The sequence below is a fragment of the Stegodyphus dumicola genome, chromosome 12 (genome assembly GCF_044657685.1).
Source record: "Stegodyphus dumicola isolate Sdum_Otavi_A_Nest chromosome 12, ASM4465768v1".
NCBI lineage: Eukaryota > Metazoa > Arthropoda > Arachnida > Araneae > Eresidae > Stegodyphus > Stegodyphus dumicola.
The window spans coordinates 75,098,069-75,112,304 of NC_140779.1; the positions used below are offsets into that span (position 1 = coordinate 75,098,069).

The window sequence follows — 14,236 nt, forward strand, 5'->3', positions numbered from 1 at the left end:
AAGGTTGTTTTTTGATTAATTTTAAATTTTACATTGGCATGATTCCAATGAAAAATTGATCATTATTATTCACATTTACAAAACAACATACAGATGATAATATTTGCTCTTCATCCTTATATTCTATAGGGCTTCTTAAAAGATTAAAAAAACATATACACTAATAAATTCAAAGACCATATACATCAAACATATTCTAATAAATACCTCCAAACGAGCTTCTGTGTTTGCCATACTGAGCTGTACTTCACTCACATCCAGATTAGGAATTCCACGAGCATTTTCTATTATATTATTACAAATTACCTTCTGATTTTCTAGTTCAGTTCGATATTGAGGTGACTGTGAGAAAAATGTCTATAAAGAAAAGCATAAAGTCAAAATATTATTATTAAATCATATAAATTTTTAACTGAATCAAATATATATATATAAATTAAACCTGTACATCGCTGATAGACATATATATATATCACTAATACTACATATATGCTATATATATGTTAACTATGAAATGTTAACATTTTAAATACATTAATAAGAAAATGTAACCTTTTTGATACTTAATTTTACCATGTGAAATTCATAATCATTAAAAATAGCATTCAAAAGTAATTTGAATGTAAGCATTTACATTTACACACAAATTATTTTTTCAGAATGAAAGCACAGAAGAAATGTATAGTAGGAACCAAAAGGGATTTTTGTTTACTTGCTATAGCTATAAAATATAATTAAATAGCATATAGACTATAACTCAATTTACATTTATTATTATACTTATCTCACTACATTAATATACACTTAGGAATTTAAATTCAAGTGTCACTAAGAATCTTAAGTCATAACAAACATTTTTTTCATACTTAAATTATGCTACAAAATATCAAAACAATTTACAACAAATATGCATTTATAGAGTTAATTTTTATTAAATTAAATTAAAAACATATTACTACTAAAATCAGACAAAATTCTTATGCATTTGAAAGAAAGTGATAAATGTTTTTCTTCTTAAACATGTCATTTTGACAGAACTATGCAGGTTATATAAAGAAAATAAACAAATAAGAAGAAAGGAAATGTCATAGTGCTATCTATTAAACAAAATAAAGATTGGAATTGAGATCATTCTTAAAATTGCTAGATTCTGATGAAGGAGCTTTAGGGATATTTAACTTGGTAACTGAGGTAGATTTTCAGATAACTTTGGCAGAACTAAAGTTAAAGGAACACTTTATGAGACACAGATTAAACAGAGAACTTATTATAATATATATTATACTATGATACATATTATATTATGATATATATTTATATGATTTAAACTGGGAATTATAATGGCTACTAATGGAAGGTTTATGAATTCATTTTTTAGGATATGCATTTCTTGATGTGAAATTGTAAAGCTCCTTTATTTTCACTGATGTATTTTAAATTACATTGGAAAAAAATATTGAAAATCTCTAAATATTAACACATGACAGGGGACTTTTACGAACTGAACAAAATATTTTATTATAAAGGAAGAGAATGACTTGAAAACTGAATGTATTGTAAATGAGGGCATTTTGTAACCAATAGAAGGGCTAAATGTGATAACAAAGTTTTCATAATTGTTTTTAACTTGGAAAATGTTACTTATGTTAATTTTTTTTAAAACTTCATCAATAACAGAAAAAAAACTTCTATCAGCAGTTTTCAAATAACTGTTTAACAAAAGACAAAATAACAGACATCAATGTACCTTGTGTTTCTCTTGCAAACAATTAATCTCTTGCAAACTACTAGGTATACCATAAGAAGCAATTATTTTTTCAGCTTCATCTAACCATTTTGAGATGTCAGACAATCCTTTCTCAAAAGCATCCAGTGGTGCTCCTAATTGGTACAAAATTTGTAGGCGAGTCATTAAACTGGTCTTTACTCTTAAAAGTAATTCTTTCTCCTAAAACAATTAAAAAATAATATAAAAATTTTTTAAAGTACCTGTAAAATAAATATAGAAATAAAGATGAACATATAAAAAAACTGAAATATGTAATTAAAAGTCATTTGAGAGCAAATTTCCATTCTTTTTATTCTTCAAAATATACTTTGCGTGTGTGTATAAGTAAGGGAATAATTATAATAATTACTTAAATTTTATACTTCATGGAAAGAAAGAAAAAGATACCATAACTGACAAAAATTTAATCCCCCCCCAAAAAAGGAAAAAGATATAGTAAAAAGAAAGTATGATTTTGATACACTATTTATCATTACCAAATAGTATCCAAAGCATATTAAAATCTACCATTTTTCTGATTGCATAGCTAGATAAATTTCAAATTAAAATTTCTGAAATGATCAAGTTTTATAAAACATACAAGCAAATATAAAGTACTGAATTTCTAAAAATTCATAAACATGAATTAAACTGTCCCAAGGTGGTGAGTCTATTATGAAAGACAATATGGCTGAACTCAAAAGAAAAATGATGCATTTATTAGCCAACAATTTAAAATTCAAAAAAATTTATATAATGCATCACAAATATGTAACACATAAAGCCACTGAATTTGGTATAATACTTAACTAATACTTAATATTATTAGAAAAGTGAGGGAAAATGACTTTTTATTTGGAAATATAACAAAATGAGGATTTATCATTATTGTAAATTCATCCTCATTTCAATAAGACAAAACAGAACATCCATTTGAATTTACCAGATTTATCTTTAGCCATTAATAAATTAAGCAAAATAATTCTGGTTTCCATGGAATTTATTTTGCTTTACTATTAAATAGAGTTTTTCTGTTTTTTTTTTTTTTTTTTTTTTTTAAATTTTCTACTTTAATAGTTATTGGTTTTTGCTATCAGACATGAAAAAATAAAACATTGCAAAAGTACTATAGGACAAGTAAAAGTATTTGTATAAAAATTCTATTTACACCAAAATCTGTGTATTTTAATAACTCAGGAAGAAGAAAAAAGAATGTGCAAAGAATGCTCATTATAAAGGGCAATTATAAATTACTGTGTCCATTACAGTGATAAATACTGAATGATTTTAAAAAAACATGGGCATTTATATTATATCAAATTATACAGAACTCAAACATACTTTTTCCATAAGCATTAAATTTTTAAGCAATTCAATATGAGCTCTTTTAGTACTGCATGCAATATTCCAATCAACATTTAGTTTCTTGTGATACACTCCCCAATATTTCAGGTGTTATTGTTTTAACGACTTGTCGATGAAATCCATTGTTTAAATCCAACATTGCTCCATAATTTGATGCTTATTCATGATCCATTACTAATTTCCAGCTTAAAGAAATTCATGGGCATTATGTGGACTGATTTCTCAGTTAGGTTGATCTCCTGCTGCAACACTTCCAGATTTCTCTATACAGAATTGGGTAAAAAACCATATTTTTACAACTAAATTATATGGAACACTCCATAAGAGTTTGAAAATAGATTGGAATAATGGTGTTGTACAAAAGAAGCACTTAATTAAAGTGTTTTAAAATTTAGTATAATTTCAAAAGCTAATTGAATTGCTACATAATTTGAGGTATAATACAAATGTATGTATTCTTTAGCTCAATTACTATTCATCACTAAAATACACAGAATAATATATACACCTACTCTGTGTATTCTTCGAGTGCAGAGATACTTAAAAAAAATATATGAATGATTTAGAAGTAATAAAGTATACATATTAATTAGATTAATAATGCACGGTTTCATAAAAAGTAAAGCCTTCTCACTTTTTTCATTGATGACATAACTTTCTCAACTTCAGGAGCAGACATGTGAGTAACAACACTATGCATTTGCTTTGATAATTTTTTAAACATATTATCATACTCTTCCCATTCTGTTTGAAGCTCCTAAAATGGTTAAGAGTAGTAACTACAATGAGAAGATATGATATAAACTTCATTTACATATCATTTTACAGAACAACAAAATATTAGATATATTGCATTAACATCTTATAAACAATAAAATGCAACATATTTTATTACATAAATTTATTTATATAACTTTTAAAATACCATAAATTTATTTTTAAAATACAATTTCAATACCTTTAATTTTTCAGTATAATTTTCTGTTTCTAAAGGTTTGCATTTAATTGGTGTAGAAAGAATTGCTTCTGCATCTTGCAACCATGATTGGAGATGTTTCATATTCTTTTGAAACATATGTCTTGATCGCAAGATTTCACCAGAAACAAGGAATTCTTGAACCTTTATAAACATTGAGTAAAATAATTATACAACAATCATGCTAAGAGATATAAGAGCAAATGTTAGTGATTAGAAATATAATTATGTAGTCTGAATAGAATTTTCAGGAAATTTTTAAATTTTTGACAGCAGTTCTAAAATTATTTAGCTATATAAATATTAAAATATCTGTCATTATTAACAAACAAATAATATAAATTCTGGTTATCAGATTCAAGAGCTGTATAATAATAATTTTCTTGTATAAATAAAAAATAATGAATTCTATTTATTATATAGACAATTTCTTGTACATGAACAAAAATAACATTAATGATAATATTATTTCACATATATTTGAAAAATCAAACCTTCATTAAAATCTGTTACTTATAAGAGTAAAACTTATAAATTTTTAAAATTTTATAAATTACACATAATTCAATAAAAAGAAGGACAGAATTAAAATAAAAGCTTTAATTCTATCAAAATGAATTAATAAGCAAACTAGTTCACACATTATGACTGCATTAAGATTGTTATTCAATTTTACTGAACACTCATGGTAGGCATAGTGGGTAAATCTATTTATTTGTTTTGATATTTAAACTAAAAGCATCAATTAATCACCATCATATAATTAATTCTAAACTCAATTAATATCAAAAATTGCAACTTAAATATTACTGAGAAAATGGCAAATAATTGCTCAACTCTGTTTTAATGAAAGCTATTTTAAATGAAAATAATTTTCTTTCCTTCTTTGTTTCTTTTATCCAAGCAACAATCAGACTCATAATTTAAAAGATTATACATAATTTTCCATGAATGCATAATCATATAATACATTAAAAAAGAAGTATGTTATTTAGAAAGAAGAGAAGTCGTTTCAATAATAATTAAAACTAATAGCTTTTTTTGGAAGAGGAAGGCTTGGCTCCTGTAGATCATTTTAAGAGATTAATTAATTTCCTTTTTAATTTTATTTCTTAATAGCAATTATGTTGTTTTTGATAGTTCTAAATAAGTTTAACAATTGGTAAATAAATCTATGATATAATGGGCTAATGTATAATGAAATACTAACATATAATGAAATAATATACTCACATGAGGAAAAAGCTTATCCCATCTGTTTTGAATATTGCTAATTTTTTGTTTTATATCTTTAGAGATATCTTGCCTGCAAGTAGCAGCTAAATATTCACCAGACTCAATAACTTCATTTTTCTTTTCCTGCCACTGTGTAAGGTCTTGAAAAAATTCCTAAAAATAAATTGTATTATAAATAAAAATAATCTAACAATAATCAACAGCATTAAACAGACATATAAAAAGTATACGAAAATAATCATACATATTTTTCAGATTACATTTAAACCATGCATATCATAAAAACACTTGGAAAAATAATATTGGAAAAGAAATATTAAACTGAATGTTTTCAAAAAAATTTCATATTTCTATAAACAGCATGTTAAAAATTTAGAGAGAGTGAACAACCAAAAATACCTCAATATCAAAATTATTGATAAGTGAGAATGAATGTTTAAAACAATACTGGTACACTGAGTATGAAATTCTTTTGCTTACGAACTTTAACACACAAATTAGTTTCCATTATACTGTATATCACCTGTTTAACATTTTAGGAGAAAATATATTAGTATTGCATTCAACTAATCTGTTAGTTGAGTGATTAAATAGTGAAATTATCAAGATAGTTATGTAAATGCCACTTAAGGTTTTATCAACAGTTTGATAAAATAAATTAATAACATGGTTTTATGTGTCATATAAAAACTTAAAGTAAACACACTTTAGTTATGAAATTTCATTTTTAATTAACCAAGCAGAATTTAAAAAACACAGAAATTTTTAATCTGCATTAAAAAATTTGCACCAATTGCAAGCAAAATTTATTGGCTACAATTTAATTTAAAAGAATACAAAGGAAAACAGACTATGATGCTTCAGGGGACTCTTTAAATAATAATAAATGAGAGAAAACTTGCATAAAATTATTAATGTAATAATTTTCAGGTTTATAAATATAAAAGTAATAGTAAAAAAGTATGGTGGTGCTTGTACTATAAAAATACCTCTGGAGTCTCTTTTAGAATCTTTTAATGAGTGTGAGTTTTATTTTGCTTCAAAACGGATAGAACGGATAGTCAAAACGGATGTACTGATTTTATGAAATTATTTTCAGAATCATGCAAAAAATCTCTCTGTAGTTAATTTAAATTAGAATTTAAATATTATGTATCTGTATATCCAATTCATTTATTTTCATTTAAATAATTTTGCCTTAATTTCTTTAATTTAGTTCAAAATATTCATAGCTAAAATTAGTCCGTCTAATAAATAATCATTTGAAACTGCTACAAATACATTCAGTTTGTTCTGAAAACGTCTCAAATTTGATAAACATGTTACAAAACATAGCAGTGATGAATATTAGAAAATTCTCACCAACTGAAAGTCTGAATCTTTCTTAATGACTTCTTCAGCCTTATCAAGCCATTTTAACAAAAGACCATAATGTTTTGAATACTGTTGCCAGTGTTTTAGAACTTGATTTGCTGTATTCCCAACAGAATGAAGCTCAACCATCATTTTTTTCCAAAGACCATCAACATCACATAAAAATTTTTCTACTTTGTCCATTTCTTTTGCATCTAAAAGTAAGATAAGCAATATAAGTAAAATAATAATATACAATACATGCAGAGAAAGAATTATAGTTAAATAATACAATTAAAAAATCAAACAGGACATAGATAGTAACTAAACAAAGGATACACAACATATAACTAACATTAAACTATAATAAAAATTCAGAATTAATAATATACAAACCAAGTGCTCCAACTTGTTGACAAGTTTCAATATTTGTTTTCATATTAGCATAACATCTGTCATATTCTTCAAAAATCTTATTTTGCTCCACAAAGATCTGAAAATGAATAATTACATAATATAGAAAGAAAAAAATGCTGTAAAAGCATCAAGAACCAAAACTAAAAAATCTTTAATCAAAAGGATTTCACAGAATCAATAGCTAATTATTTTTCAATCAAAATTTATCAGGATAACTTCCACAACTTTGAAAACTTATTTTCTTGTCTTTTATAGTGTAAATCAAGATATGTTTTTATAGATTCTCCAGCATAATATGAAAATACTTTTCTACTATTCCAAATGTAGCTAATCTATAAATTTACTTTATTTATATTATACATATATATAGGTACAATTATTTAAGCATCAGGTTAATGTCTTCATTGAAACTTTGCTCTCAAGGCTCTGAAATGATCTTAGTTATGATAAAAGTTTAGATATTACTAGGCTTATATCCAAAAATAAAAACTAATAATTTTTTTTCATAAAATAAATAACTGTTTTACCCGAATAACGATTTATGTTCTATCAAATAGCTCACATATGCACCCAAAGAAAGGGATATAAGATATGAGAAACTATTACTCAAACTGCATGAAAGAGATTACATTTATTTTGCCATAAAAAATCTGTGAAAATATTATTTTTTGTATTTTTCAGTAATTTTCTTTCTGGCATAAAATAACATTCACTTTCTGTCTAATTTCTTAAGTATTTTTATGTTGAAATGTTTGATTTACATCATTTAAGATTTGCAGGACAAAACATTTCATGAAAAAGTATAACAGTAAAGACCTATAATTGTAATTCTTAATTTAAAATTCTACAATTGTGCTAAACATTAAATAAACAAGATTTTACAATATCTTATTCTATTGGGTGCTGGAGGTTTGAAGTAATGTTTAATTGTCTCTGATTAACGTGAGACCTTGGAAATATCATAAAATGCATAATGAAACTTGTAAAAATGAAATCATTGAAGGAGATGTTGAACAAAAATCTCTCCTAGAAAAATTAATGCAAAACTATTAAAAACTATATAAAATAAAATTAAATAATTCCAAATTTTAATTTGTGGGAAAAACAAGCCAATAATTTTTCTTATACCTTATGTTCTTGCAAGATATTCTGAACTTCTGGTTCCAAACCATATTTTTGATTCCATTTTTTTAGATTTTCTTCAACATTTGATAAATGATCTAACAGCATATATCTGGCATGCTCAAGCAGCAGTTTCATATGCCTTTGATGTGACTGAACTGCCACACAATCTAACCTATTTTGAATATCTTCAGTGTGCTCAGGCAATATATTGGAAAATTCTGAATCTAGATGAAATCTCAGTAAAAATTTCTTGTGACTGTCCAGAGGCTTGAAGAACTCCTTCCAAGAAAAGAAAGAAGAAAGAAAAAGCTAAATAAACTAAATATTATAATAAAACAACTTTTTTAAATTGTAATTATACAAGGTAAAAAAAAAGTACTCAGGTGATTTCAGTATAAGGCAGCTTTTATTACAATTTACGTAGAATGGACATACTAATATACACAGCACATATAAGTGCAATTTCACTACAGGAGGTTCTGGAACTAGCCTTGTTTACCTGTAGGCAAAGAGAGTTTTTTTAAAATAGTTAGGCACATTTTAGGGTGGCCCTGAATAGTGGTTAACATGAAATATTGCTTAAAATTCATTTTAAGAAATTTTAAAGGAAGTATGTTTTGAATCTTGCATTATGACAAAAACTTTTTACATCAGTGTTAACAGGATATTCAAGTATTGTACATCTTTTTCATTAACTCACAGTCAAAGGGAGGAAGTACAATCATTAATAAGAATTTTTCTAGTCCTTCTGCTTTAAAGTTATCATTAAAGTTTCACAATTTTTCTTAGGGTTTAAATTAGCAAAATGGAAATGAATATGAAAGAATAACTTTATACATATATGGTTCCATTTATATGGTTTTCGAAAAGAAAATTACACATTTTTATATATTTTGTTTGTAGAAAGAAAGCAGAATAAGTATTCAAATAACAATTAAAAACATATGTCTCATTTTCATTTTCCAATAAAAAGCAAGACTTTACCTATGATCAAATTATATAAATGAAACTTATAAATGTAGTATAGATTTTAAAAAACTGCTAGTATCTCTCTCTCTATATATATATATTACTTTTATATTCTATAATATGAATGAACTACCTGATGCTCTTCTATGGCTTTATTCACAACCTGCAGCATATTGCTGGTTTGGGTTTGAGGTAAAAGTGGTAATGTAAGTCTTTTTTCAGCATCAATCAACCATTTGATTAGTTGGCCCAAATTTCCACGTACACTGGTATCTAAATATAGCTGCCAATCTTGCAATGCTTTTTCTACTTTAGCCCACCTTTGCAAAACGCTCGGCCATGCAGCTCTCAAATCAACGTCATGAGCTGAAGAATTAACTTTCGATCGTAGTCGTTCGTAGATATCGCGATAATTTTTCATTTCAGTCTTCAAAATATAAAATTCCTGAAAAATAATACAATTATATTAAAGTTAAAAATCTCTAACTGAAATGATTTGTTCTTGGTTTTAATTTAAATTTTATAAAATCGAAAAATCAGAAAAGAATTATTGAACTAAGGAAACAAATACTTCAATAATTGTAAAAGAAATTAAAGACACGCTCAATTATTTCTCAGACATTATTGTGCACTATTAAAAAACTGGTAAGCAAAAGAAAACAAAAATTATGGGATGATGCTGAAATTAATAATTATTTTTAACCAGTAAATTTATGAGAAACACAAAAAATTCCTTACATGATATTGCGTTTTGTAGTCTTTCGAAAATTTTTGTTGACTAAATAATATTGATTCAGCTTTATCTAACCACAGTGACAAAATTTCTAAATCGCTGGCTTGGGGCATAGACAAATCAGTTTCATCTAAATCTGCTGAAGCATATGTTTCAGGATAAAGATGTAAAAATTGTGCTACATATGTCATTATAGATTTTTCATCTGGATGAGGGACATCAACATCTGAAAAATAAAATTCAGGTAGCAAATTACTCCCAAAAACTCAGAAAAATTAAAAGGAATTAGAGATATTATTTTAGGTAGGAAAAAAAAAAGAACTATAAAATACTGATTAAAAGAAATGTAAATTAAATATTACAAAAAGGCTACCATTAAAAATGTAGTTTTAATGTAATTACCAAAAGTAAGCTATTAATTGTGAATTGAGGTTACTGCTTTACTTTACATGCCAGTTCTGGTTTATGAAAGTAATTACCTTCAGGATCCAGTAATCGTGCAATTCCCAATTCAGATTCTGCTACTCTGAAAGCAGTCTCCAAGCGTTTAAAATTACTGGCATTTCTTAAATCATCCATATTTACCAAGCCTGGACGAATACGGTGAATAATAGCAAGAAAGGCCATTCCATCACGCCAACTACTACCAAAATCATTCACCTGAACACCAAAGCGCCTGAAAAGCAACACATATTCAAATATTAACAAAAAAAAATTATATCTTCAAAATTTAAAAAGTTAAAAATTAAGTTAAAAAAATTTGCGCATAAAGAAAAAAGTCAAAACAAAAGTGAGAGCAAAAGTAATAAAATTCTGGCGTTTTGAAAAATTTTGTTGATGGGAAAAAATTGTTAGTAATTAATCCTTCTGATACTTATATAGTATTTAAGTAAACAGATAAAATATTACACATCTAAGGCAATATGAAACAGCATCTGTTAATTATTTATGAGATATCTGCAACAAATTAAACAGATCATGTATTAAAATTAAGATTGTCAATTAATTTTAAAATAAGAGTAGAACAGTGTCTGAAAATGATCATCATATATTTTGAAAATTATTCTCAAAAATCTTACTTAAGGCATATTTAAGACAAAATAAAACAGATCTCATGAATGAATGCAGACTTTAACTGAGTAATAAATTCACACCACTCCATTAATAAAGTTTGGAATATGAAATTATGCAGCTTATTGTAGTAATACCTGTTGATTGTATAACTTTCACTATAACTTAAAAAATAGATTATATGATCTTCATAATAAAAACTAATAAGAAGAAAGTAATAAGTGTCTCATTTCAGCAAACTCTGGAATGCTCATCTGCATAACAAAATGTTAAATATCCATTGTTTAGGACAAACAATAAAAAAATTATGTATTTTAATAACATCCAAATTTAAATCTTTATGTTAAGATGATAAATGAGACTCAATACAGTAGAAATGTTTTTCAGTTTCTAACTGAAGGTTTGTATTTCAGTTTATTATGAAGGTTTCTATTTAATCTGCTATAAACATTAAAACTGTTCTCCTGCTTTATTTGTTATACAACTTTTTTTTTACAATATCTGATTTGCAAACTTGAATATCATACAACTACTGATTATTGAAGGGAAGATTAACATGCTTGCAGTTTAATTATGCTTTTGAAACAAAAAATTTCATTAAATGCAGAATGATGGAAAAGTTACTATTATAAATCATCAACATAAAATAAAATTGTTTATAGAAAAAAAGGGGGGAAGAAAAAGAAAAAAGGGGGAAAAAAGAAGAAGAAAAAGAAGAAGAAAAGGAAAAAAAAAGAAAGAAAAAGAAAAGAACAATTTGTGAGATTAACAACAGTAATAGCAGATGATGCCATAGTATACAGGAGTTATTTTTATTAACATGCAGCAGCATATAATCTATCTAAACATTGTATAATAATAATAAAAAAATTCTAATTGATTTTTTAATGCAAGTTTGAATTCAATAACATTATTTAAATTCTCCAATAAATATCCTTCTATAAATCAATTTCTTTATTTCTAATGATATTTATGTCACCATTATTTACCATGTTTTCTTTTTGTTTTAAATACACATTCTGTTTATGCAAACAAATCTCCAGATTAAGAGTAATCAACTGAAAATATAGGCAAATTTTTAATAGCATTTTCTGTTAATGTAAGACAGGTTATTCCTCTTCCTTCCATTTCTTTTAACTGCCCTCTTAACTGCCCTCGGATTAACCAAGATTTTCAATTAATTATGAATATTGTGCCTAATATTATTCTGTTAGATCAAAACTAAGATTGTATATACTTCTAAATCATATTAAAACTTAAAACAAACTAAATATAAAAATAAAACCTACTGGCTGATACTATTTTTCACCCAATGAAGTAGAGCTTTTCTTGCCCCTCCTTTCCATCTTTCAACAACAGAAGGTTTGATAGCCGCCGCAGGAGCAGTGCTGCCAAATCTGTGTGGAGAATCTATGCTGGGCACTGGACTGTGTGTTCGACCAATACTGTCAATACTACTGGTACTGCTGGCACAAGTCTGAAGATATGCCATCTGCTCAGTGAGCAACCTTGTTTTCTCTTCAATCTAAAATTCATTTTGAAAAGATGAATTAAATTTAACACAATCAAAAAATAATATAATCTTCTCACTATACGACAACATGCCCAAAACAGTTTTTTTACAGAAAAGTGTATGCCCCAATATTATTTAACAGGCACTATTAAATGAATTGTGATACTGTCTTATAAAATGTCTCTAAATTAAATGTCTCTTACAACTACAACAGTGCTCTTGTCATCAAACTGGCAATAAATACTTTTAATGCGTGTCAGTCTATTTTATTCTTTATTTATTGCTATAATTAACTTAAGAGATATATTTCTTATGTTTAGAAAAATTTTATCGCAATCAATATGATGATAGAAGTTTGTTTCCTAGCCAGAAGTATGGAGTTGGAACATATATGTTTTTGCAGAAAATTGCTTGGTTATGCTGTCTTGAAAGAGAAATAAAACAAATAACACTGAAATTAATAAACAACACACTTTATAAAATACAGTACAAAGTCCGAAATCTGGACGTCCATTATCCGGAATGATCTAAATTCCGTACCTCAAAGCCACAAACTTTTTTTTTCGGGGGGGGGTATGCTTTACGCATAAAACGTGTGGAGATTTTCGCTTAAAAATTCCGATTCTTAATTTCACTCAGGCACTAAATAAAATACATCGTTATGAAAAAACAATCATGTAAGCATAAATTTGTGAGATTAATAATTTGGCTCGGCAGCTGAGTGTCTGCTTGGCATTATATCTCAAACCGAAACATTCAACTATTTTATATCCCTGATGCCGACCTGGCGAATCATTATTTATTATATTTTGCTTTCAACACCACATGTTCAATACATGACAGCTTCAATAATTCGAAACTTTTATCATGTTATTCGATAAGGGGTAGGGCTATGGCGCCCAGGCACCCTGGTGGTTAAGCACCGCAGTTCAACATAGTAGTAACAACTCATGCAGTGATGTCTATACTTTTTTTATATTAGTAATTGAATAACAATAAGGCAACCTTTTCTGCTAACATTATGCTTGGCGATGATTATAAATTTTTTAAATGCTCTAAGAAATGTTGACGAGGAAAAATTCAACAAAAATTTATTTTCATATGGCTAAAAACAGTTTTTGTTAATGAAACTCATAAGCCAAAAGATTATATTTAGTGTTACTTTAATTAAGAATAACTGATATGTTAAACCATAAACCCAGAAGCAGGAAAAATTTAGGGAAGACACTGCACGGCAGAATTTAGGGAAGCACCGAGCGGAAAAATTAAGGTATAAGACGTTTTTTATAATTTAGGGGGGAAAGCACTGGGATCCAAAGTTTAAGCGCGGTGAAAATTTAGAACTTAGGAAGGCGTTTTGTAGCAGAATTTAGAGACTGCATCAGGCGGTATCCAGCGCCGGCCCTAGATAAAGCCTTAAGTATATGTGGGAGTTTATTTATTCAGGACTCAGATTAGTTTTAAGCATGTGCAAGAAATAAACATAGGTATAGTAAATAACTAATCCAATTCAGGCTTAATTCAGTACGCAATAAGAGCAAGACAAAATTTAGCGGAGCAACATGGCTTTCGTCGCCAATCTTGTGATACACAGCCAATAATGCATAACGGATGCTATTAAGCTAGGCTAAAATTATCTTGACTGATTCTAAGGCATTTTAGTTAATGTAACAGACTTGTGCTGCTCCTTAAACTTCTAATTTGATCCAG

The 14,236-nt window shown here is 26.9% G+C and overlaps 1 protein-coding gene across 7 annotated transcripts in view; it reads right to left on the bottom strand.

The window, feature by feature from the left end:
* Window positions 1-14,236, bottom strand: part of Msp300 (Muscle-specific protein 300 kDa) — a 513,656-nt gene that overhangs the window by 333,652 nt on the left and 165,768 nt on the right. For all 7 annotated transcript variants that reach the window (XM_085806588.1, XM_085806589.1, XM_085806592.1 and 4 more), the window contains exons 7-18: window positions 12,303-12,538; window positions 10,422-10,618; window positions 9,948-10,168; window positions 9,343-9,654; window positions 8,244-8,519; window positions 7,095-7,191; window positions 6,708-6,913; window positions 5,343-5,498; window positions 4,092-4,253; window positions 3,768-3,890; window positions 1,748-1,948; window positions 208-357 (exon numbers count right to left, since the gene is read on the bottom strand). In XM_085806588.1, the coding sequence (XP_085662714.1) occupies window positions 208-357; window positions 1,748-1,948; window positions 3,768-3,890; window positions 4,092-4,253; window positions 5,343-5,498; window positions 6,708-6,913; window positions 7,095-7,191; window positions 8,244-8,519; window positions 9,343-9,654; window positions 9,948-10,168; window positions 10,422-10,618; window positions 12,303-12,538 (2,337 nt within the window). The remainder of the gene's footprint in view (window positions 1-207; window positions 358-1,747; window positions 1,949-3,767; window positions 3,891-4,091; window positions 4,254-5,342; window positions 5,499-6,707; window positions 6,914-7,094; window positions 7,192-8,243; window positions 8,520-9,342; window positions 9,655-9,947; window positions 10,169-10,421; window positions 10,619-12,302; window positions 12,539-14,236) is intronic.